The 25,891-nt window shown below is 45.0% G+C and overlaps 1 protein-coding gene across 1 annotated transcript in view; it reads left to right on the forward strand.

The window, feature by feature from the left end:
* PDE6C (phosphodiesterase 6C) overlaps nucleotides 1-25,891 on the forward strand; it is a 90,709-nt gene that overhangs the window by 27,538 nt on the left and 37,280 nt on the right. Inside the window, exons 2-4 of the mRNA XM_083149366.1 lie at nucleotides 22,876-23,028; nucleotides 23,117-23,206; nucleotides 24,514-24,654. Of these exons, the coding sequence (XP_083005492.1) occupies nucleotides 22,876-23,028; nucleotides 23,117-23,206; nucleotides 24,514-24,654 (384 nt within the window). The remainder of the gene's footprint in view (nucleotides 1-22,875; nucleotides 23,029-23,116; nucleotides 23,207-24,513; nucleotides 24,655-25,891) is intronic.

Here is a 25,891-nt window from a genome sequence, read left to right on the forward strand (position 1 = left end):
TTGAGCGGCTCCATCTGTACATCCATCATTATCTCAACACCTGGAATATGTTCAAAAATCATATTTATCCTTTTGTGATATATGTCTGGAGCAGACAATATCCCATATTGTAGTCAAAGAAATCTGGCATATTCTGGCATATTAAATGTACAAAGCTTTGAGCTGACCTCATCTCGCTTCATTTTCCAGAATCCTGAAGATGCATCCAATTTACTGAACCATTTTGATCCCGCAAATTGTGACATGATTTCATCTCTGGTTGGTAGTTTAAAATGTTCTCCTTTAATAGCTTTGTTTAAATATCTTGGATCTAGACATATTCTGAGTTTCTTTTCAACAATCACCCATTCAGTAGGCTCATTAACTTTCTGTATCACCCCCAGGGCTTCCATTCAGTTTAATTCTTGTTGCAGGTTTTCTCTCAGCGCAAACGGCACTTTCCTACAGGGGTGTATCACTGGAGAACCTGGATTGTCTATATTTCTCTTTTGCTCTCAAGGCAAACAATCTAGACCTTCAAACACATTTCTATATTCTGGAAACATGATTTGCAATCACCTTCAACATGTGATCTCACCATAAAAACTTTCTTTAGCAAGCCAAGTTTCTCACAGGAACTTCATCCTAGAATCGGTTGTACATCTTTAGCCACAATCAGTAGATATGTTTTAAACTGTTGTATTTCAGTGACACTAGGCATGTACCTTTCACAGGAATATCCTCACCAGTGTAGCCTGTAACTTTAACTTTGGCTGGATGAGTTTTAGGTTTTACTCTAAAAGTCTTATAGTCTTAAAACAATATAACATTCACCTGCAAACCAAACCAGTATCAAGCTTAAAGGGAATGACAATCTGGTTTACAGTTAAAGGAACAATCCATTCTTTTTATCTGCACTGCATAGTTCAATGCAATCCACAAAAGAATGCGTCTACTTGTTGAACAGCATGCACTTTGGTTGTTTCACTTTTCATTTTACAGCATTTGGCACAGGCATTAAGCCTACCACATTTCCTGCAGGATTTTCCATAAACAGGGCACATTTTAGGATTGTGAGCATTTCCACATCTACTACAGATTGTCTTTTGAGATTGCATCTTAGGCTGCTTTATTTTTGGTTAATGGTGGTTTTCTTCGCTCTGATTTCTGCACTACATGGTGCTGTGCATCAATTTCCTTGTATAATGTTTTTGCTTGGTAGTACAGGACCTGGTAATCTCTGCCAATCTGCATTAAGGGGTTATTCTGGTACGTTCGCTCAGGGAGCGATGTTTCCCATTTGCGCATGCGCAGCCGCATTTCTGCACATGTGCATATGCCAGGTGCGTGCGGCCACAGCGAAAAGATTGTGGGGGGCGGCAGGCTGGGGTAATCGCCCATGGGAATGGCCAGCGTATCATGGGAGTTCCCATGAAAATGCTCGGCGTTTCCATGGAAATTGCCCACTGATGTGGGCGCTGGGGGTGGCTAGCTGACATCACCAGATTTCAGCTGCCCCCCCACTTCCTTCCGAATGCCCACGCACATCTAAGGTTACTGCAGAGTAACCTTAGATGTGCGTGTGCCTTCCACATCATTCGATGGTAAGCAACCATCAAAATATAGGGCAGATGTAAAAGGTGCAGAAATAGTTAGATGTGATGGTTAGCATTGATGCTGATGGTGCGATGAGCCATCGATGGTTATGAAAACTTGGGTACTGTACTACGCTCGGCACACTAATTTATTCTTTTGACTGTTTTGAATGATTTTCAGCTTAAAGTCGGCAAGTGTATATGGGCCACCGATGCCCGACTAGCAATGATGCACGCTCCCGCATCATCACTAGCAAAGTGGGCCGTCTGCAATATGTGGGCAATATGCAATGGGTTCAAATATGGCCCTATCTTATGCTAATTCATATATATATATCTATATATATATCCATATATATAGATATATCTATATATATATACAGTAGATATATCTATATATATATATATGGGTAAAGACAAGAAAGAATGGGAAGGGGCGCTTCCTGGTGTATTAAAAGAGGACTTATTTTGCATAAAAGGAGGAAACAACTCCACGGTACTTCAATAGTTGTGCTCGTACCTAAAATCAATACACTGTGGACTGGCTACCACATGGCTTGACATACAGTATATCAATCAGGCAAATACAGCTCACTGAACACGACTGGGTTCCGTCTCCTGGATCCTGCCGGTGCAAAAATGCTGGTTTGCGCTGTGGGAGCGGGAGAAGCCGGTGCCGGTGTCATAACGGTAAGGAAGCAGTATGAAATCCCGGCGGTCGGGATCCCGGCGTTCAAAATCCCGACGCCGGAATCCCGACCGCCGAAATCCCAACAAGGGGGGGATGTGGATCGCCCCCCCTAGCGGGCTCGCTGAGCTCGCCACGCAGCGGGCCCGGTGCCTCGCTACGCTCGGCACACTAATTTATTCTTCCTCCAGGGGTGTCGTGGACACCCCAGGAGGGAGAAAGTGTCGGGATTTCGGCGGTCAGGATTCCGGCGTCGGGATTCTGAACGCCGGGATCCCGACCGCCGGGATTTTAACTGCATCCCAGCGGTAATAAGCGGCACTCGGAGGCTGATGTAAATGGTGAAACAACAGGAACTTTATTCCTTGTGCAGAAGTGAAAACGTTTCGGAGCTCGGGGGCCCCGTCGTCAGTTCAGGGAAAGCACAGAAAGCACAGAGCTCAAAGAAGTCCACTTTCAATATAATCCAGGATTATCCCAAACTGGATCATATTGAATATTACATTTTGATGTTTTTTAATATTGAATAAATACCACAATGATCAGCAGAAATTCCCACTAGGACCAGCTGCACAAATTTAATACTCCTATTGGTTTTTACCCCTGATGAAGTCTTAGTGACGAAACGCGCCAGTTCTTTGTCATAAATAATAAAAGGACTATTTATCCTGAAATGGACTGTGCCTAATCATTGTGAACATCATCAAATACAAGGAAACGAATTTCAGAAATGTTTTTGTGATTTTATTATGATATATTGGGAGGTACATTGTTTGTATTAGGTAGCGCACCCCAATCCCCCCCCCTTCTCTTTCGATCACTACACTGTTACTCACTAACAGGAGGAATTTTGGTGGTGCTGCACACATAATTAAGCGCAACTCAGAGTCATCCCCGTTCATATATATATATATATATATTTGGGGTTGTGAGGAGGCACTCCAAAGGATAACTCCAATGTAAGTAGTGAACAATAACACAAAAGAATTCCGGTGCCCTCCTGGCTGTGCCTCGGCTGGGAACCGAAAATATGGGGGGGGGGGGGTTGGCGGCACTCGGAATAACTGGAGACCACACGAGCTTCTACCAAGAAGCCTGTGTGGTCTCCAGTTATTTCGAGTGCCGCCAACCCCCCCTATATATATATATATATAAATATATATCTGGTGAAATCGTACAGCGCTACTCAGAGGTCTTTTAAACAAATTTGTATTTCAAAGCATCATAAAACAACCGACGTTTCGGGGCGGTACGCCCCGTTTTCAAGGTAAGAGTGAAAACAGGGCGTGCCGGGCCCGAAACGTCCACTTGCATTGTTTTATGATGCTGTGAAATACAAATTAATTTAAAAGACCTCTGAGTGCCGCTGTATGATTTCAACAGCTATACCCATTCCTTGCAGAGGGCACCGGGGCCTGTGCTACACTGGGTGAGAGTCAGGTCGCAAATATATATATAAGGTGTGGGTGTGTGGTCCGGCACTCTCCCTTCCAGGGACGTACCCCGGTGCCTTCCAAGCGTGTAGAATAGCGTGGGTAACAAATAGGCGGCACTCTGAGGTTTTTCTTATAAAAGTATATTAGGTAATGACACCAACGTTTCGGGGCTGGCGCCCCTTTGTCAAGGTGATAAAACAGTGAAAACATTCACTGTTTTATCACCTTGACAAAGGGGCGCCAGCCCCGAAACGTTGGTGTCATTACCTAATATACTTTTATAAGAAAAACCTCGGAGTGCCGCCTATTTGTTACCCATGCTATATATATATATATTCACTCTTCTACCACATTACGAGGTAATATCCAAAAATGAGAAAGAGGTACTGTCAAGCACTTCTGCCCTGGTAGATCTGAGTTGTCAGTCACAGTCTTAAAAAGGTATCCCATCCTCTGAAACAGGACTGTATGACAGGCTAGGTACTGAAAATAATGAGAATTTGCGCTCCCTAATGCAATAGGTATGTGAATTCCCCATGGGTAGTGATAATATGCATACCGTGTGAATAAAATAAATCAAATAATCACAGTGATCTCGTCTTCCGTGGTTACCAGGATGTTCCCGGATGGTGCCAAATTTGACCTTTTAATCGGTCTCCAATTGTGTCCAGCTGCTGATGTGCGGCAGCCCATTTAAATAAGCTCTGATAAAAACCGCAATATCCTGCGCATACGTGCTTAATGTCCCCTAACAGTGATGCCCGGCACCCACATTATTGCGGGACTTATGATCTCACGCATGCGCACGTGATCGGAATTTAACAATACTCTCCTGATGAAGTCCAGTCCAGAAGGAAGGGCATTGAGAGTCCTCTACCTTAGCACCAGCACATTATCCCCTATATATACTGTATATGTAAGCTCTAATTTCATTATATTTTATACTTTATGCACTTTAATAAACTCCATATTTTAATTGCTTTCAGCTGCATTCAGACACTGGAGACTGACAAACCATCCAGACTTGGGTATACTGTACTTTGCAAAAGTGGAATCTACACCACATAGATGCTTCTCTTTTCCATTTTTCATTTTTGACATCAATTGGAACACCGATGTGCCAATAAAGGCTATTTCCCAAGCCCTGTTATTAAAGGTTTTGGAACCATTACCCCTGAGGAAGTCATTCTTATGACGAAACGCGTTGGGTCTGTTCCTATCCTAACTGAATTGAACTGAAGCTACTGTGTCTGATGTTCATCGATTTGAATATGTTTTAATAAAAAAACTTTTTTATGTAAAGATCTGTTTACATGAAAACAAGTATTTATTAAGGTGGTGGTAGCGCACTTTACACACACGCACATATATATATATACAGTATATACCAGGCATGTCCAAACTATGACCCTCCAGCTGTTATGAACCTACACGTCACAGCATGCCTTGCCTTACTTTTAGCATTCCCTAATATCAAAACTGTGGCAAGGCATGATGGGACTTGTAGTTTCACAACAGCTGGAGGGCCATCGTTTGCACATACATGGTATATACCATCTTGACCCCCCCTTTACCATGTGCAGTAACATGGTCATGTCCCCGTGGTCCCTTCTCCGTTCCCAGCCTTAGCACATAATCATGCTGCTGCCAGGGACTGACCGCCTCACCTGACTGTTGCTGCAGGCCCCGGCAATGAGGGGTGATGGGGCCACACTGTGTAAAAGGAGGGGGTGTGAGGGCCACAGCAGGTGAATTAGAGGTTATGAGTGCAACAAGCTGGAGTTAATGGGGTCCAAACTTGATCAAGAGGTGTTTATGAGGGCCACATCTGGGGTCTGGTGGCTCACAGGGAGCACTGTCAGGCAAACTGAGGATCAAAGGGGAAACTGAATGCTGGGGGCCTGTGTCGCCATAAGCTGGGTACTGTGGCAGTAATAGTTTAGTGACAATGAGGCTCATTTATTATGGATTGCATATTCAATGTGATTTGGGCAGGATCTTACCACCCAGGATCGCATTGCAATATGTGATCCTAATGGCAGGATGTATGACTGTGCGCTGGGACAGGAGCTCCAAAACAAGCCTACGGGGGGGTCTGTGCACATGCTGTCAGTGCTGACCCTGGCTGACGGCACTGCAAAGTGGCAACTCCAACCTGCAGTGTGGTGAGTAGTCCACAGTGGCAAAATGCACAGGATTTCCAGAGGGGGGTTTCCCCATGCAGCACACACTCTCCCACTCTGCAGAACATTGGAGCAAAAGTGAGAATCTGAGGAGCTGTAGAAGAACCGCATTATGACACTGGACATAATGTACACATTGGTCTTTTTGTACACTGGATGCTGTATTTAATACAGTATCAATATATAAAACAATAGAAGAATATGGCTGTATCAAACGTGTCATATACATAAGTGGTCATGAAAAGGTTAAACGTACTATAAAATAATACTCTACACAAACATAATAGAACAAGTACTGCACTAAGCAGACATTCTCCCATCTCATTTTAAGGCTCCTGTCTCTTCTTCCTGGCAGCTACTCTAATGGGGCCTACACACATGCCGATTTTGTGCCATTTTCTAAGCGATTTAGCAAGGTCGCTTAGAAACTAAGTATACATCGGTGTGTGTGTGGGGGCTAAACCGATATAGATGCGCGGCCCCGCGCGTCTAAATCGCATTAAGATGAAGAATGAGCATGTCTCATCAATCTAGCAAAATCGTTTAGCAAGACCCTGCATATCGGGTGCCTTTTGTGTGGTGTCAATCTGGCATGCTTAAATCACTAAGCAGAATCGCTGAGGCATATCGTTGACACATTTTGCACGTTCTAAGCAATATAGATGATTTTGTGCTCAAAGGAAATCTGCTATGCTAAATCTGGCATGCTATATCTCTGGCCAAAATCGGGATGTGTGTAGGCCCTATTAGGTACTGTGCACTAATTGAGGACTCAGAACCACACACAGAGCAAACTTGATAGAAGAAGCTGCTACCACTGGGCATGTGCAACATCTCTAGTATTATATAGCATTGCTATTGTTGTCTAAATTTGAGCCACTTGCTAAGAGAAGGGGGGTTTCTAGGCAACCAGAAACCCCCCTTGCATTTGCCTATGGCCCATAGGCTACAATGGGCTACCACCACTGAGAAGGTGGTAGCTGTGCATTTTGAATATTAGCCCAAAGTGGGGCAGTGAATGTGAGTTACACACATGTAGCCAGATCATGTATGTTCTACCCTGTCTTCTAGGTAGGCGGTAATGATAGGATATAATGCTGCGGGTTATTTGAGAAAGGGGGCACCCAAATTGGTGTCTTGGTTATGGCCCAGTGAAGTCTAAATCCATTTCTGTTAATAATGTTAATTTTACAACTTTTATTGAGGCAAGGAAGCGTCACACTTTTGTTAAATACAATGCAAACTCGGCAGTGGATAGTCCGATCTGCATACCTCCCTAATGTCCCGATTACTGTGAGACAGTCCCTCTCTTTGGAGACTATCCTGTTGAGCCTCCTGCAGGTGCGAGGGGGGGGGGGGGTGGAGTTGGAGGAGCAGCTGGGGATCACTGAAGAGATGCATCTGTATGGGGAGAGCCAAGGGCTGCCCAACTGCTCAAGCAGTTCTGGGAACTCCCCCAAAGTGACAAAAAATGGGGGTTGCACCATTAATTTTTGTCCCCCTGGCTGAAGCCCCGCCCATTCACCTGGTAGCCAGTCCCTCTTCATTACAGCCATGCCTTTAATATGGCAGGTCCCGTTTTTAGGGGGACAATAGTTATGATGTATGTGTGCACTACACTCCCTGTAAGTGACTGAATTAGGAACAGTTGCACCAGTCACAAAGTAAAGAAGTGGCTCTTTAGTTATAATTACTAGAGCTGTGCAGTTCATTTCTCCAAAAGTCCAAATCCACCCGAATGTTGTGTATCTATCCTGAACTGAACCAAAAGCTGGTCTGGATCTCCAGAGGAGATTCCATCCGAATCAAGTCCCAGTTCATATCTTCCAGTGATTTGGAATTTTTTGAAGTTTGGGTTTTGGGTTGCAAAAATAACATGCTGTTTTTATAAATGTTTGATAGATTTTAATCAATATTTATTGATTTTTTAATCGATTTTTAACTGATCCAAAAAACTAATTCCGAACCAAAACACTTGGCCAAAACTAAAAGACGATGATGAATTAGAACCAAAATGTAATCAAAAGCATTCGACGACCATCGAATGATTTCTTAAGCTCTCTCTGGTGACTTGCAGTGCCCTGCCACGTGAACAGGTCGGGCAGCGGACATCCGGTATTGTCAGCTGCCTGCCCCGGCACCTGTATTACATCGCAATTTGCATGGGAATGCACAGGAACGCTGGGCGGTCCCATAGGCGCAACCCGTGGCCACCGCTCCCGCCCGCACTGCTCCATGTGAACGGGCCGGCAATTGTGTAAGTCGCCGCATCAGTTCGTACACAGAGCCTGCACATGGTTGCTACAATGCTAACTGAATAAGAGCCCACTGCCGTCTCTGTGCTGAGAACAACCCTGATTACCACTCCGCTATCACTATGATGAGCTCTTACTTACAGTACCTACGTGTCACTGCTTTTATTCCCAACTAATGCGGTTCTCAGCTTCAACTCATTCACATCGATGTAGCCTCTTTACTTTGTTCAAACAATTGCAACACAAGAAGGTAAAGTAAATCTTATGACAATGATAACTGAGTTCCTATTGGAACAATTGGTACTTGTGTATTATCACGGTGCCTGGCTACGCTACATTTTCAACATAGCCTAAGGTACATTGTCAGCGTAGCCGGCACCATGATCATACAGTTGTTTATTGTGTGTGTGTGTTGTGTATTATACTTACCCTACTCCGGGCCGGCCACCGTGTCCATCGTCCATCACGCTCCCCGCTGATTCCCCACGATCCACCAATGTGCGGTCAATCCCCGGCAGCGTTCAGTCCCCCTCCTCCGGCAGTCACTCCCTGGTGCCAGTAATGTACAATGTACCTAATTCAGTGTAGTGCCCCTGGGGGAGCATCACATGGTTTCCCTGCTCCCCCCAGTGACACATTTCCCCCACTAACAACGTCATATCCCCACTATCCACGTCATACCCCCAGTATCCACGTGGGCGTGGAGTTAATTTTATAAAGTGTGGCGAGCGCAGCGGGCCACCGAGCCCGAAGCATGGCGAGCGCAGCGAGCCCCATGTGGTGGCGTGGATACGTGTCCCCTCGTGGGGCTTGCTGCGCACACCACACTTTATAAAGTTAACTCCACACCCACGTGGATACTGGGGTTATGACAAGGATAGTGGGGATATAAAGCATTGTGTATTATCGCACCTCCAGAACAAGTTACGTAGTTTATGTAGCCAGCATAGTGGTGTATTGGTATTCTCAATACACCACTACGTAATCTACGCAATGGGCGCCGTGATAATACACAAGTAACGAACAATTTAGCAGCGTCATCTTTAATAGATCTTAAATCTAAAATCCACAAATAGCATAAATCCTTGTTATTCAGCTGGTGAAAGTACAGCCAATGGAGTCAGGTAGGAGTTAAATAGACAATAATATTTTTCTAAAGGTTTGGGTCATAGATGTAAGTTTATGGTGTTTTTGCAAGTCCAAAACCTTTTATTACAATATGGCTACCAGATACAGGGGTATACGTAATATATCTGCCACAAGATGAGTTCAAGTTGGGAATTCAGTGACAAAGTTTTGGTCAATACCTTAGTCACGGACATAGATGAGCCATGTACATTAGTACTGGGCACCATAGCTTTACTTAAATGGGAGGATGTAACTGGAATAAGGCTGGCAATGGGTAGTTGTTTAACCACTTATTATCCTGTATGGGGAAGGTTCTTTTGTTCAGTCATAACTACACTGGGCATCTGCCGAGGGGGTCACAATTTTATGTGCCTTTGAACAGGGGTGGCTGGTGGTCACACAGTCAGAGAGCCAGGCACAGTTCTTTACCTGCTTCCCAGCCCTACAGCCAGACAGTGAATAATTGTCAGCCTGCTTATTGGTGGATAGCTGGAGCTTTCCACCAATCAGAGCTCTAGCAACCATTCACTGCATGTAAGCTGGTAGAGACACAGTGCAGGGCTGCAGAAGGGGCAGGTTATGATTTTTTATGGCATTTTATTTGCCTATTGCCTACACTGTTGTCAAGATGGCCCTGCCTGGTATTTAAAAATGGTATTTAGCATGTTATTCTAGTTTTGCGTCTGCGCGTGATGCGCATGCACATTTATGCGCATGTACAGATGCTGGGTGTGAGAGGGCACGGCGAACTTCCCATTTGCACCAAGCAGTGTGGGTGGGGGGCGGCGGCGATGGGTCGCGCCCATGGGAACACCCTGCGTTTCATGGCTGTTCCCATGAAAACGCTGGGTGTTCCCGTGGTGATTGCCCAATGACGCAGGTGTGGGAGCGGGCAGCTGACGTCAGCAGATGTTATCTGCCTGCCCACTTCCCGCAAAGGGGGGCGCTTGCGAATGTAAGACACCAGAGAGGTGTCTTACATCTGCCAACGCTGGAGAAATTATTCGATATCATTCAGCCGTGCGGGGAACCCGGCGAGTGAGGGAGGGGCGGGCGGGCGGCTGTGCGCGTTGCATTACATCCACACATTACGCTGCGAATTTCACCGCGTTGTGTGTGGACCAGAATAACATACCTCCCAACAATCCCGATTTCAGCGGGACAGTCCCGATTACCGGGTCCTGTTCCGCTGTCCCACCCGCGGCCGGAGTTGTCCCGCTGCGGCGGGGGGGCAATTCGGAGCCCCCCCAATTTGACAGAATAGACGCTGTGCGCATGCGCACAGCGTCTATTCGAGGCCGAAAACGGGGACGCGGCTCATTTGGATAAGCCACGCCCCTTTTTGGTCGCTCCTATTTCTGCGGCTGGAAAGTTGGGAGGTATGGAATAAGGTCCTTAGTATATTCAACTGAAAGGTACAGTAAATTTAGTTTGTATGTTAATATTAAAGCATGGCCACTATTATGTCACCTAGCCTACATTAATCAGCTTTGTGTCATATATGCAATAAAGTGATGGGTTTAGGTGGATTATAAATGTAAGTCAGTGCAGGGACAATTGTCATTGTAAATCTGATCTTCTAATTAGTTGCTAATATTTAGAAATGATCCTGATTAATGGATTATCTCAGATAGATCTGAAAATAATGAAAACTCGAGGACACAGTGGAAGCACATTACAGGTAACGGGCCAGATGCACTAAGCTTCAAAAGTGATAAAATGGAGAGTGATAAACAGCCAGCCAATCAGCTCCTGCCTGACATGTCACAGACTGTGTTTGAAAAATGTCAGGCAGGAGCTGATTGGCTGGCTGTTTATCACTCTCCATTTTATCACTTTTGAAGCGTAGTGCATCTGGCCCAACGTCTGGCTAGTGCAGATGGGAACTGTCCATGTGGATTGTGGCATCTGCTATGGAAAACAAAGCCAAGGCCTACGGGGATTTTTTGTTTCTTTTAATGACACAACGTAAATACATTTGTGCAGTTTTCCCCTTCCCCAGCTGAGGGCCCGATTCAGTCCTGCTCGCTGAAATAGGTCGACGTTGCTAAGGTCAACAGGGTTGGAAGGTCGATACAAGCATTAGGTTGACAATGGCAAGGTCGACATTCAAAAGGTCGACATGAGTTTTTCATGGGTTTTTGTTCGAATGTTGACATGGACACCATCAAAGTGTGCCGCACCCGCTTGCGTGGCTTGCTGCACTCTCAATGCTTCGGGCACACTATTCTATCTCCCTCCACGCCCTAGCGGATGGTAGGGCATGAAATAGCCCGTCGGCACATGTCGGATCAATAAAAACTTGAAAACCGCATGTCGACCTTTTGACTGTCGATCTTACCATTGTCGACCTAATGCTTGTGTTGACCTACCGACCCTATCGACCTTAGCCATGTCAACCTATTTCAAGTGTAGACCTAATGCCTGTCGACCTTCAATGCTGGACCCAATGCATGTTGACCTAAATAGCGTCTACCTAATGACTGTATCCCTTTCAAACAAGACAGTGTTACGGCCCATACACACGGGCCGATTTTAGGGATATTTCTAAGCAATCTGTCCAAATTGCTTAAAAACTAAGCACACATCACCCCGTGTGTACACCCCCAGCGACAGCATTGTGCGCTCAGGACTGACTAGATCTTGACTGCATTCAGTGAAAATCTAGTCATTGTCTGTGTTCTCTCACCAGAGAACACTGAAGCGCACAGATCACTCAGCACACATCGCGGGTGTTCCAGTAATGTGTGCCGAGCGATCGGGGCTTTAGCACATCGCTCAGCATGGCTCCCCGTCTCCCCGTGTGTGCTATTGAATGTTATCATTTTAATTGGTGCTGGATGACTCAATGACAGTGGTGAACCCAACTAGGGATGCCAATCCCGGGGCATTTTTTCAATCCCGGATTCCGGGATTGAAAAATGCTCAATCCCGGGATTCTCAGGATCCCGGGATTGGCATCCCTAAAAGAAAAACACACCCTGTCCACCCCTATATGGGCGGGCAGGTGCGTGGCAGCCGGGAGCGGGGCAGAGCAGCGCTGCGGGGGTGCAGATTTACTTACAGGCTGGCGGGAGCGGGGCAGACAGCGGCGCTGCGGTGATGCTTGCCTGCCTCCGGGCAGGTAGCGGCGGCACCAGAAGCAGGAGGGGAGGCTAGGAGTCGGCCGGGAGCGGTCCTCTGTAGCAGGACGCTGGCCTGACAGCGTGACGGTCAGAGGTCACGCTGCACAGGCCGCACGCCGGGGTCGGGAACAGCCGGGCAGCTTCTGAGCGGGTGCTCAGAAGCTGCCCGGCATTAGACTGCGCATGCGCAGTCTAATCCCAAAATCCCGGGATTGGATACTCCAATCCCGGGATTGAAATCCCGGACATTTTGGGGCCAAATCCCGGGATCCCGCCGATCCCGATCCCGGGATTGGCCACCCTAATCTCAACAGTCAGTATACCAACCCCAAAATCCCGACTGTTCAACTGCCTGACAGTCGGGATCAGGGGCGGATTGGCCCGCCGGGAAACTGGGCCATTTCCCGGTGTGCCAGCCCAAAACTCATTAAAAATGGTCCGACCGCGCTCCCCCCTGGGCTGCCTGGGGGCCGCAGCACTATGCCCAAATACAAAATGGCCGTGGGAGGGCTGGTGCGCACAGCACCTCCCATGAGCCTTCAAGCTGGCTCCCAGCTCCTGTTCCCCCTCCACCCGGGTATCCGGCTAGCAGAAAGAAGCAGCAGGTGAGCCCCCCCCGCGCATTACATATACATACACCACCGCCGCCGCCACCCCTCGCAACTTACTTACGCCACCGCCATCGCCACTCGCAACCCCCCATCCCCCCCCCCCCACTCTGCAAGAAGATTCCCGGGCCGGATTCAAGTCCCAATCCGCCCCTGGTCAGGATCCTGTTTTCCCACGAGGGGGTCCACAACCCTCACAGACAGAGAATAGAAAGCATGGAAAGCGCAGCAATCCCGCAGGGGGCTTTTTTGCTCTCCACTCCGTCAGCATGCTGGTGACAGGGATACCGATTTCGGTATACGGAATCATTCCGAACCCATTTTAATGACGTTCGCATACAGAATGAAAGATTATATAATTTTGTCCTTGTTGTGATATCTATTTTGTTATCAGGAGATGAAGTGTTGACCTAGGTAAGATGATGTCTAGGTATGTACTGTAACTACACCAATTAAGGGGGGGTAATATGTGTCGATATTTCCCGGCAGGGAAATTATCGGCACACAGCATTGAAGGGTGTCAGATTTGACTTTTAAAAAAGTCTGTTTTGTGTGAAACGGACGTAAATTGTCGGTTTTTGATAAACCGCGGCAGTTTTGGCGATCCACGGACTTTCTGACACTCGACAACTGGAACACTGAATTCCGGCTGTCCAGTTACACCGGATGAAACGAAAATGGATGGGGTTCCGACAGTCAGAATCCCATATTGAATACTCCCCTAAATATGAAAGACAGTTGAAGCCTGATGTTTGTTGGAAGCCTCATTAGTTGTTTTATACTGGTTTAATCATTGACTGATATGACTACTGTGGCAGCCCACGCCAGAGGCTGCCGTGCTGGACTTATGAGCCTACATGGATGTTGACCATAGGAAAATCTTCCATTTTTGTTATCCAAAAGGAAATTTTGCATGTTCGTAATCTAAAAAGTGGTCATACTTTGTTATCCCAGCAGTGCAATGCACAGAACAAAATTGCACATTTAAAATTTTGTGAATGATCTAAGTGTTTTGTTGTTGTTTTCTTTTTTAACTAATAATTAGTGTCTGTCGGAAACTGCAGTACTAGTCAGAAATCCTAAACTAATGTATTAAGGCAGGGCCGGTTTAAGGTCTGTGGGGGCCTTGGACAACAAAATTGTGGGAGCCCGCACAGACACCCCCCCAGACAGCCGCATCTGCCCCCCACCCCCCCCTTCCCCAGGGGAGGCTGATACCTGGGCAGCGCAGGCAGGGGGTCCCTGCAGCGGTCTCGGCAGTCAGCGCCAGGGTCCCTGCAGCGTATGAGATGTCAGCACCGGAGTCCCTGTAGCAGATGGGAACTAGTAGCGGAATGGGCTACTAGTTCCCATCTGCTGCAGGGACCCCGCCACTGATTTCCCATCCACGGCAGGGACCCTGACTCTGACTTCTCAGCCCACTGCAAGGACCCCCTGCCCTCCTGCGCTGCGCCGCCTGACCCCGCTGCCCGAGCATGAGGTGACAGGAGCCCCACACTGGCAGCTTTCCGCCCCTGTCAACCCTTGCTTAATCCGCCTCTGTATTAAGGCCATACCGGCCATACCGCCCTTTGTTGGGACTGTCTCTTTGTCCAACCTGTGGGAAGCAGTGTCCCTCAGTGTGTGTGCATGTGGAGGGCAGGTGGAAGTCCACCTGTCAGTCGCTGCTCTGCAATGACAGGACTCATGCGCACAACATCTATCTATGGTAGAGACAGTGGGGCTGGGGGCATCACCAGCAGCTCACGGGAGGCACGGCTCATGGGACACTCATTCCAGCTAAGCCACAACCTCTATTGGCGATACCACAACCCTTTTGGGGCATTGGCACGGCTTTTCCGCACAGGAGTCTCCACTCCCACAGCAGATATGTTTGGAGGTAGGTGAGTCTACTACACAGTGGAGAAGTGGACAAGTAGCCCATAGCAACCATCAGCTTGTAGCTGCTATGAGCAACCCCTATACCTGTACACTTCTCCACTCTTTAGAAAGCTTGATACCTCTTCACCTAAAAGTTTGTAGGGCAGGGGATTCCTATGCGCACAGCTGGAGGCACCACTGGCGCACATCTACTTATCGGTGGCAAGCCTGGAAATATCCCGGGAGAGCCCGTTCCTGCAGCTCAGCTCAGTCTGATAAATTTCCTGGCATACCACTGAAGAGGTTAATAGTGGCGGTGAGAACGTCATCTACAACTGAACGGACCCCATTGAGTTGTTCAGTATCCATCATTGTACTATCTGATATGAGACATTTGATATTTGATCTTGTTGTGGTTGAGAACAGGGGTGGCCAAACAGGATCTAACAGTGGTCCACTTTGGTGCACAGCTGTAGTCATTACTAACGGTCACATTTTCAAACATGCTGCATTCATTCCTACCATAGATCCACAGGTTGCCTAAAACACATGAACTGTTGGTAGATCTTGAGGACACGTTTGGCCACCATTGGTTTAGAGTATTGAACAACTGTGACAAAATCTTCCCAACTTTATTTCTTCATTTTGATTAGTATTTTATTGTTTTTTTATATTTTACTTTGAATCATCAGGGACACGTGAGAAGCTCTTGCTTTATAGATTTCGGATGTCTATTTACAAAGCAGTCATAACTCCTTTCCCAGGCTTTTTTGCTGGTGATCATCATCATCCAGGTCATCAATCCTCATATTTAGCCACAGACATATTGTAAAGAAATAACTTATTTCTCTTATGTTACCAATATTTTCCCAGACTGGGAACTGCGCAATTTAACAAGCAGATGTTATCTATAGCAAGCAATGGAGGACCAGCAGAGTTGGAAAGGCTTGGCCTTTGGTCTCCACCAGGTCAAACTATTGTGTGCTATGCATTTACAGTGACACTTTGTCAGTGCCAGGCTGCTGAGAAAACACTTGCAGGAGTGCTGTCCTTCATCATCGCTCCATAAGGAAACCTAGATTGCTTAATAGCGGTTTTACTATAATCTGCATTGCTACGATAAGGTCAAGTTTTTACTTTTTAATGAGGGGTTTAGAGCTTCAGAATGACATATTACAATTTCTAGATTAGGTTTTAGGATTTTGATAAGGCCCCGATATGTATATCAATTGATATAAATCCCTTAGCAGAAATAGGTCTTACTGAATTTAGTGCTGTACTTCAAATTATAAGCAGTATGTACTGTAAATACTAAATAAATATTTTATTTTTATTAAAAAGTTTTTTTGTAATATTTCACTGCATGTTAGATGAAGTGAAATTGAAGTAATGTGGTATTTAATGTATCTCTCTAGGTCGTGCTACAAAAATCAGCTTTTACCGTGTACATTTAATTGTTTTATTATTGTTAAAATAAATGTATTGTTATTTTTTATCAACAACCATTACTTCTTTCATTGATTTTTAAAGATTTTATTATATATATTCCACTAACACGTACAGTCGCTGAACTCTTATCCCTGTAAAAAAATTAATTTCTACCTAAGTAACTTACCACTACTTTGTATATTTAAGGGGTAGCAGACGCCCTTTGAAGCAAGGAGTGTTTATATATATATATATATATATATATATATATATACAGTGGTCGAAGTGGGGCGGTATACGGGGGTATGACATACCCCCACTTTAATCTGAAGATAAAAAAAAAAAGTTTTTTTTCCCCCTCAGGATGCTCTCTGATCACTCAGCAGCACATTTTGTGCTTTTGTAATACCCCTGTACAACGGGGCAGTCTGGCAGGGGACGTTGATGGACAGGGGGGTGTCCGAAGGTGCGCACTATATTCACTCTTTACTTTTCCATACCCCCACTTCAAAATTTCTATACCCCCACTTCAAAATTTCCACTTCGACCACTGTATATATATATATATATATATATATATATATATATATATATATATATATGGAATCGGTACATCTGTCAGAATGAACTTAGGTCTACAGTCATTAGGTCGACCCCACTAGGTCGACTGGCAGGAAGGTCGACCTGACTTAAGGTCGACATGGGCCAAGGTCGACATGACTTAAGGTCGAATTTGCATAAAGGTCGACATGAGGAAGGTCGACTGGTCATAAGGTCGACATGGGTTTTTCACTGTTTTTTGATCCAAATGTCGACACAGTCGACATGGACACAGTTGGCAATGAGAATCGGACCCTCGCATCGCTCGCTTCGCTCGCAATGCTTCGAGGCACGGTGCCTCGCTGCGCTCGGCACACTATTTTATTCTCCCACCACGCCCTAGTGGATGGTAGGGCATGAAATACCGCCTGTCAAGGCCTTGATAAAGTCCCCAGGCGGGGAGGAAACGCGTCGGTGGTGTTAGCCCGCACCGAATATCCAGTTTGTACAGCAGCACAGAAGAAGACGACCGGATACTTTGGTGAACAGGACGGCTTACAGAGGAGAAAGGAGAGCCGGTATCCTGACTCCAGGGAATTATTACAACATGCCCTTTTGAACTGTACGTCTACAGTTCCCTTTGATCTGGTAATTATCCCCTTTATATGCTGACAAACGGAGGATTCATCTGAATGTCGATTTGTTACAATTGTGTTTTAATTGTTTCTATTGCTTAAACTGTCTCTTGTGTAATAAACTTGTTACATGTGGTATTACACCATAAGAGATTCTGTTTATATCCTTACATGTGGAGTGTATGTTGAAGGAATTTCAGCAGAGGAATCACGCTACTAAGCGCCGGATAAGTCTGTAGCTCTATTTTGTGTTCTGGTGACATATATCCTGTGTCCAGTGTGACGACATATATCCTGTGTCCAGCGTGACATATATCCATTGTCCAGTGTGACGACATATATCCTGTGTCCAGTGTGACGACATATATCCAGTGGCCAGTGTGACGACAATATATCCTGTGTCCAGTGTCACAAGTCACAACATATATCCTGTGTCCAGTGTGACATGTAATGTGTGCCGGCATATATCCTGTGTCCAGCGTGACATATATCCATTGTCCAGTGTGACGACATATATCCTGTGTCCAGTGTGACGACATATATCCAGTGGCCAGTGTGATGACAATATATCCTGTGTCCAGTGTCACAAGTCACAACATATATCCTGTGTCCAGTGTGACATGTAATGTGTGCCGGCATATATCCTGTGTCCAGCGTGACATATATCCAGTGTCCAGTGTGACGACATATATCCAGTGTCCAGTGTGACGACATATATCCTGTGTCCAGTGTGACGACATATATCCTGTGTCCAGTGTAACGACATATATCCTGTGTCCAGTGTGACAACATATATCCAGTGGCCAGTGTGACATCTAACCATTGTGTGATGGCATATATCCAGTGTCCAGCGTGACATATATCCATTGTCCAGTGTACAGGAGCTGTGTCCAGGGGCGGTGTCCAGAGGCTGTGTCCAGTGTGACGGCTGTGTCCATTGTCCAGGGGCTGTGTCCAGTGTGACGGCTGTGTCCAGTGTACAGGAGCTGTGTCCAGAGGCTGTGTCCATTGTCCAGGGGCTGTGTCCAGGGTGACAGGCTGTGTCCAGTGTCCAGGGGCTGTGTCCAGGGGCAGTGTCCAGTGTCCAAGGGGCTGTGTCCAGTGTGACAGGCTGTGTCCAGTGTAAAGTAAGAAAAATAGATAAAAGTAATAAATAAAATAAAAAAACATTTTTGGAGGATGATGGAGGAGGAAATAGTGGGAGTGCTGAAGCTGCTACCACCAGTCATGACAAGGCCAATACCTCTTTGTATTTGCTGTTTGGAGCATTTCTCTTTTTTTGGGATAGTTTATTAAACTGCCACCCTGTCTGCCCCTGCAGTGCCGCTCTGCCAGGTTGGAAGTGTAAGGTCCACATGTATGTGATGCCCACTGCTGTCGCTTAGCTTAGTCATCCAGCTACCTCTGTATACCCTTTTGGCCCAACTACAGTAAATGAAAACAATTTTGTAAGCTGTGAAGTAATCAAAATTTACTAGAAATGAGTGGAAACTAATGTTATTGAGGTTAATAATACTTTAGGGGCAAAAACAGGCCCACATTCTGTTATTTTAGCCATTTTTAGCATTTTTTCATAAAAATCCAGATCCAAAACCAAAACCCACAAGGGTGGTTTTGCCAAAACCAATCCAGATCCAAAACACGAAGGGAGATCCAGATCCAAAACCAAAACCCGAAAAAGTGGCCGCCGCACATCTCTAATATATATATATAACTAGTACTCACAAGTGGCGCTATACATCAATCCACATGAGCAGAAATTACTGACATCCACTGCACAGTTAGTAAATCTCTGCCCAGGGTGAGATTTGATAGCTTATCAATCGCCACCAAACAGAACCGCACTGACCGATGTGGGCATAAAGATTCTTTTACTGCTTTTGGTCTTTTGTGGTTTCCAGATGTGAGGTGAACGCTTTCCTGAGTATTAACGGAATCCGTTACCGTTAAGGGTGTATACGCTTGTTTTTATACTTAGCGTGTGAGTGTGTCTAATAAATTTACTGTGGTTTTCTATCAAACGATATTGCACTATGTCTATTTTTATCAAGTCCACATAGGAACTAAGGGCCTTATTCTGGTTAGGTCGGTGAAACGTACGTACGGTCCTTCTCACCGTGCGTTTCCCGCACAAGTCCCACAGAACAGCCGCACACGGACGGTCACAAACACAGACAATGGGGAGTGGTGTACACTTGAGCGTACGCCACCGTGTACGGACGGATCTCCCTCTTAGCCACCGATACCTGGCGTACATCAGAGCGTACGCCAAAGTGCACGGACAGATCTCGTCCGTTTTCACACCGACACCTTCCGTATATCTGAGCGTACGCCACAGTGCAAGTAGAAATTGAGTCCAAATACATCATTGTTGCTCTTAGAAGTGGTTTATGTGTATTTTTCCTAAGAAAAAACTGGTATGTTTGTGTTACAGTGAAAAAGTTGACACATGTCGATTTCTGTGAACTGAGTGTCCTGCTTTTTAAAGTATACAAAAACACTTTCTGAATGGGTGTAGATGGTTGTAAAATAACTACCTTGACATATATAAGCAGGTCTTAGAATGAATATTACCTCAAATTAAACCAACCTTTACATGTTGAGAAGTGTAGAAAGATAAGGGGCCTTATTTTGGTTAATTCTTTCTGACAAAATCCTTCTTAGATGGGCAAAACCATGTGCACTGCAGGTGGGGAAGGTGTTACTTGTGCAGAGAGAATTAGATTTGGGTGGGGTTTTACTTCAAAGTGAGATCTATATTGCAGTGTAAAAATAAAGCAGTCAGTATTTACCCTGCACAGAATCAAAATTACTCACCCAAATCTAATTCTCTCTGCACATGTTACATCTGCCCCCCCTGCAGTGCACATGGTTTTGTCCATCTAAGAAGGATTTTGTCAGAAAGAATGAACCAAAATAAGGCCCAAGGTTCCAATGTGTTTGAGGGCTGTGTGTGGCTTGCAGGTAGTGAAATAATGGTTTTCACTTAATAGCCTGCAGCATTGCTTATTACATTCAGGTGTAGTAATCAGTGTTAATTAGAAGACTCAGGCGTCTGCTCTCATACGGTATCTCTAGGGGTGGTCTGGAGCTATCTTTGGAGTCCGCCTATTTTTGGTCCAAAATGCACGGTGCGTTCGCCGATCGAGGCGGTTGTGGCACCGTGCATTTTGTGTGCACACCTCCCTGTACGCCCATGTTTACGCCCAGTATTCATTATTCCGGCCGCTCCCATAAAAACGCCAACATGCCGCCCACAATGACCGTGTTCTTGCGGACAGGTTTTTTTCGCACGGAGAGACCCGTCCGTGAGCGGTGTGCGGTCGCCGCACATGCGTTTTGCGAAAGATACGCATGCGCAAATGAAAAAAAAAACCGATCCGCCCGTATACGGTCCCACCGTACCAAACAGAATAACCCCCTCAAGGAGGTGAAGCAGTCTTGGGTGTGAAACTGCCATCTTCACCAATAAGACAATATTGCACTATGGTCTTTTTGTTTTCTGAGTCTCAGTTATTTATTTTACTGAGCAGGGATGAAGAGTCTTATAACAGCTATGTTTATTTATACCAATAGAGGAGCCAGACAGTAGGGCAACAGCAACTTTATCTTCACCTGAAATAATATAAATGAAACAATGTTTAAACTCAGATAAATACAGTACTTTAGCCAAATTAAAGGGAACTGTAGGGCTGTGCATTGACTTTCCAGTGACAATAATTGGGTAATGTGTGGTCATAGATACTGGCTCCTACGAGATGATTGAGCGTTTTCTCCCAACCGGCCCCCGTTCCCTAGACTTTAAGTATGTTTTATTGGTGTAAAATTAATTCCGTCATAATGTCAATATTACCTGGTTTAAGTTAGGTTTTGGTTTAGGGTTAAGCTGTTAGGGTTAGTTATGAAGTCTATGCAAAACCTCATGGCCAAGATTCTGGCTGTCTACAGCAATATCTACATTATGTATTTATTAGTATTTTAGCCTACTATCCTTTTCTTTCTTTCTTTCTTTCTTCTATCCTTCCTTCCTTTCCTATCTCTTTCTTTATTTCTTTCTTCGATCCTTCTTTCCTCTATTTCTTTCCTTCCTTTCTCTTTCTTTCTTTACTTTCACTTTCTTTCTTCTGTACTTCCTTCCCTCTTTCTTTCTTCTTCTATCCTTCTATTCTTTCTTTCTGTCTTTCATTGATACTCTCTTTTCCTCCTTCTATTCTTCTATCCTTCCTTCCCGCTTTCTTTCTTCCTTTTCACTTCCTTTCTTCTATCTTTTCTTTCTTTCTTCCTTTTTACTTCCTTTCTTCTGTCCTTTCTTTCTTTCTTCCTTTTCTCTTTCTTCCTTTCTTCTATCCTTCCTTTATTTATTTCTTTCTCTTTCTTTCTTCCTTTCTTTCTTCTGTCCCTCCCTCCTTCCTTTCTTTCTTTCTCTTTCATTATTTCCTATCTTTCTTTCCTTTATTCTATCCTTTCTATCCTTTCTTTCTTTACTTCCTTTAGTCTATCCTTTCCTTATTTTTCTTTCTTTCTTCTATCCTTCCTTCTTCTATTTCTTTCTTTCCTTCCTTTCTCTCTATTTCTTTTGTTCTTTCTTTACTTTCACTTTCTTCTGTCCTTCCTTCCTTCCTTCCCTCTTTCTTTCTTCTTCTATCTTTCTCTTCTTTGTGTCTTTCTTTCTTCTAGTCTTCCTTTCTTCTATTCTTCCTTCCCAATTTCTTTCTTCCTTTCTTACTTCTATCCTTCCTTCCTTTCTCTTTATTTCTTCTATGTTTTCTTTCTTTCTTTCTTCCTTTTACTTCCTTCTATCCTTTCCTTCTTTCTTTCTTTCTTTCTTTCTTTCTTTCTTTCTTTCTTTCTTCCTTCCTTCATTTTCCCTTTCTTCCTTTCTTCTACCCTTTCTTTCTTTTTTCCTTCCTTTCTCTCTTTCATTTGTTCCTATCTTTCTTTCTTTCCTTTATTCTATGATTTCTATCAATTAATTCATTCTTTCTTTCTTTCTCTTTCTTTCCTTTTTTTCCTTCCTTCCTACCATACTTTCTTTCTTTCCTTCCTTCCTTCCATTCTTTCTCCTTCGTCCTGTTGGGTCCATTGTGTAGAGCACAGGTGTTAAATAGTGCTATTTATAGTGCATGTGACACTTACCACCTCTACTTACATTTCCCCCTCATTTTTACTCCAGGTGGGAGTATTTTCCTTTACAGCTCTATCTCACTTTGCGTTGCTTTTCTGAGACAAATTAATCAATTACACTGGATTGCAACACTTTGGCCCAAATGTAGTAACCCGCTAGTTGCAACTGGTGTCTGGATTTTGGCGATTTAGCTGCGATATTTAAAGCAGAAAATGTTTTCAAATGAAAAGTCTCCATTACAGTGTGTGTACAATAAGGGGAATTACTGTACATTGTCTTTTTCTATCCAGAACACCCATTTCTCAGACTTCGCAGACAAGCAGACCAAGTGTACTACGAACAATTTATTGGCTACACCGATTCTGTATGGAAAGGAGGTTATAGCTGTTATAATGGCCATTAACAAACAGAATGCACCAGCATTTTCAAAGGAGGATGAAGAGGTAACATAATGTTATTTCATACTAGTGCAGCACAACATTTACCTGTTACATACTGTAGAAATGTAATATTTTTTATGGACTTTTGCAGGTCTTCACTAAATATCTAGATTTCATATCCATTGTTCTTCACCACTACCATGTGTCCTACCTCCATGGCATTGAAACCAGAAAAAGCCAGGTAAAAGATTGATTTAAGCATCGCTAGAAGTGTTCCATGGTTCCGAGCCAATTAGAGCTGTGCATTGTACTTTATGATGTGATTGTGTAGCACAGGTTTTTGGCAGGGAGACTTTGAGGCCGATGGTCGGGGTTGGCGCATGCGTGAATATTTGCATGTTAAAACGCGAAAAAAGCTAAAGCCTTTGGCGCGTTTCACACTTTCCAGAGCAATCACTCACTTGGAGATGGGGCAGGGTGGCAGCCAGGGGATGGACGCAGAAGTCCACATAGTGAGTCATGAGCGTGCCGACAAAAACGGTGGGCGGGCCATGAAAACACTGGACAGACACCTTCGAACGCAGGTGTTTCTATGCTGGGGCTGGCGGCTGGCTGGCATGATTTCAGTGCCCGCCACGAATTTGGCGGATAGCGGAGGCTGGAAAAGTCAGTCCAGGTTGACTTTTCAATTCGTTCACCAGGGGGGGGCATTTGAGTGGTGAATATATACGCAGCCTAGCAAACAGGTTTCCCCGGTGTTCGCCTCTCTCTTTCCCTGGATGGTGGGGGGTTTTAGTTGAGGGGGCTTGTGCCGTGCAGCTTCCACTGGTGCCGGGTTTGAGGGAGCTTGCGCCTCACACTTAGCACTGAAGCCGGGTTGGGGGGCAGGTTTTTTTTACATTTCACTGAGAGGACCTGATTTCTGTGCCATGCAAATGTTAATAACAGCAATTGAAGTTACAGTGACATATTAAACATGTTAAAATAATCTACTGGGCAGAGCCTTAGAAGTTGGACCCATATGTAGAGTTGAATACAATTTTGCTTCTTATCTCAGTATTTTGCGTTACTTGAATCTCAGCTTGATAATAATGATGATGTTTATGACTGGTTTGTAGAATAAATAAAAATAAATAAAAGAAAAGCCCCACTCTCGAAAGAGCAAAATTGATCCAAACACCAGCACTCATATTCTTGTCTGGTTAGCCATAATGCCAGGGAAAAGCAGCATGGCTTCTTCGGCACAAGGACAACAACCAGCATTGGACTATCCTGAGTTGGGTTGGACCTGCATTAACAGTAAGATAAGCAGGGTGAAGTCCCACTATAATAGCTGGAATCATCCCACACCTGGTCAGCATGGGGCAAAATGTCTAAAGGAATCAGGTCTTCAAAAACACAAAACTTGAATATGATCTTGGTAGCATGTAAACTAAAGAATTCAAGAGTAGAAGAAACAACTGTGATAAAAGTATTTTTTAAAGATGAGTTTGCAAAGATGTTTGTTTTTGTCTTTTTGTAAGCAGTGACTTTGTTCTCTCTGCGCAGATCTTGCTTTGGAGCGCCAACAAGGTGTTTGAAGAACTGACGGACATCGAGCGACAGTTTCACAAAGCTCTATACACTGTCAGGATATACTTGAACTGCGAGCGCTACTCAGTTGCGTTGCTGGACATGACAAAGGAGAAGGTGACTAGTTCCACATACATTGATCGATTTAAATGTCCTGTGATACAAAAGAGTAAAATATAGTCTAACCACACAAAGAGCAGAGATACAGTGATAACAAAAATGTTCCACTGATCAGAAAAGATGCTATTTCGGCTCACTTGCATAGTGCGTCTGAAAGTAGTTTGCGATGAGTGGAATGGAACACAATAGAAAAAGAGAAAGGCCGAGAGCTTTTCTGGGAGTATTGGATCAGACTCACCAGGAACATAACTGTGCCTAATGATTATAGCAGATCTCCGGGGATCAGAGGGACAGACAGGTAACAAGACACATTGGTACTTGTTTCCTAGTCGGGCGCCCATTAAGCAAATTGCTTAGTGGCTATTCTGCGTAGGAAAATCGCATCGCATGGGCCATTTTAGTGGTGTGCGATGCAATGCGATTTTTTTATGTAATTTATTTACTGCTCTGTATGCCCCAGGGGATCTCATCGCATCGCACCTCCTGCAAAATTGCATGTGACTACATTAGCTATACATAATATGATTGTATGACATACAAAGAGGTTTTAGGCACCCCCCCCCCACTATCCACGCCACCCCGAAGCGTGGCGAGCGGCGGCGGAACGCGTCCTCCAACCTTTTCATACCCCCACTATCCACGTCGGCGTGGAGTTGATTTTATACAGTGTGGCGAGCCCGAAGCGTGGGCTCGGTGGCTCGCTGCGCTCGCCGCACTATATGAATTCAACTCCACGCCGACGTGGATAGTGGGGGTATGAAAACGTCGGAGGACGCGTTCCGCCGCCGCTCGCCACGCTTCGAGGTGGCGTGGATAGTGGGGGGGGGATGCGTAAAACATCATTGTATGTCATACAATGATATTATTGTATAGCTAATGGCATCGCACACCCTATAAAATCGCATGCGATCGCATACGATTTTGCGGGAGGTGCGATGCGATGCGAAGCAATCCCCTGGGGCACACAGAGCAGTGAATAAATTACATGAAAAAATCGCATCGCACGCCACTAAAATGGCCTATGCGATGCAATGTGATTTCACTATGTTAACGTACGTAGGAAATTTGGGTGCCCTGCTAGGAAACAAGTACCGACACATTAGACACATTGGGCGAGATTTAGTGGGTTGACCGTTTTTGAGAAAATGCGATTTTATTCTCAAATCGCCCTATATCGCCTTTTTTTAAATCGCATTTTTGCAGCGAATTCCCATATTTAATGAGGTGTGTATTT

The sequence above is a fragment of the Crinia signifera genome, chromosome 6 (assembly GCF_055691185.1).
Source record: "Crinia signifera chromosome 6, ASM5569118v1, whole genome shotgun sequence".
Classification (NCBI taxonomy): Eukaryota; Metazoa; Chordata; class Amphibia; order Anura; family Myobatrachidae; genus Crinia; species Crinia signifera.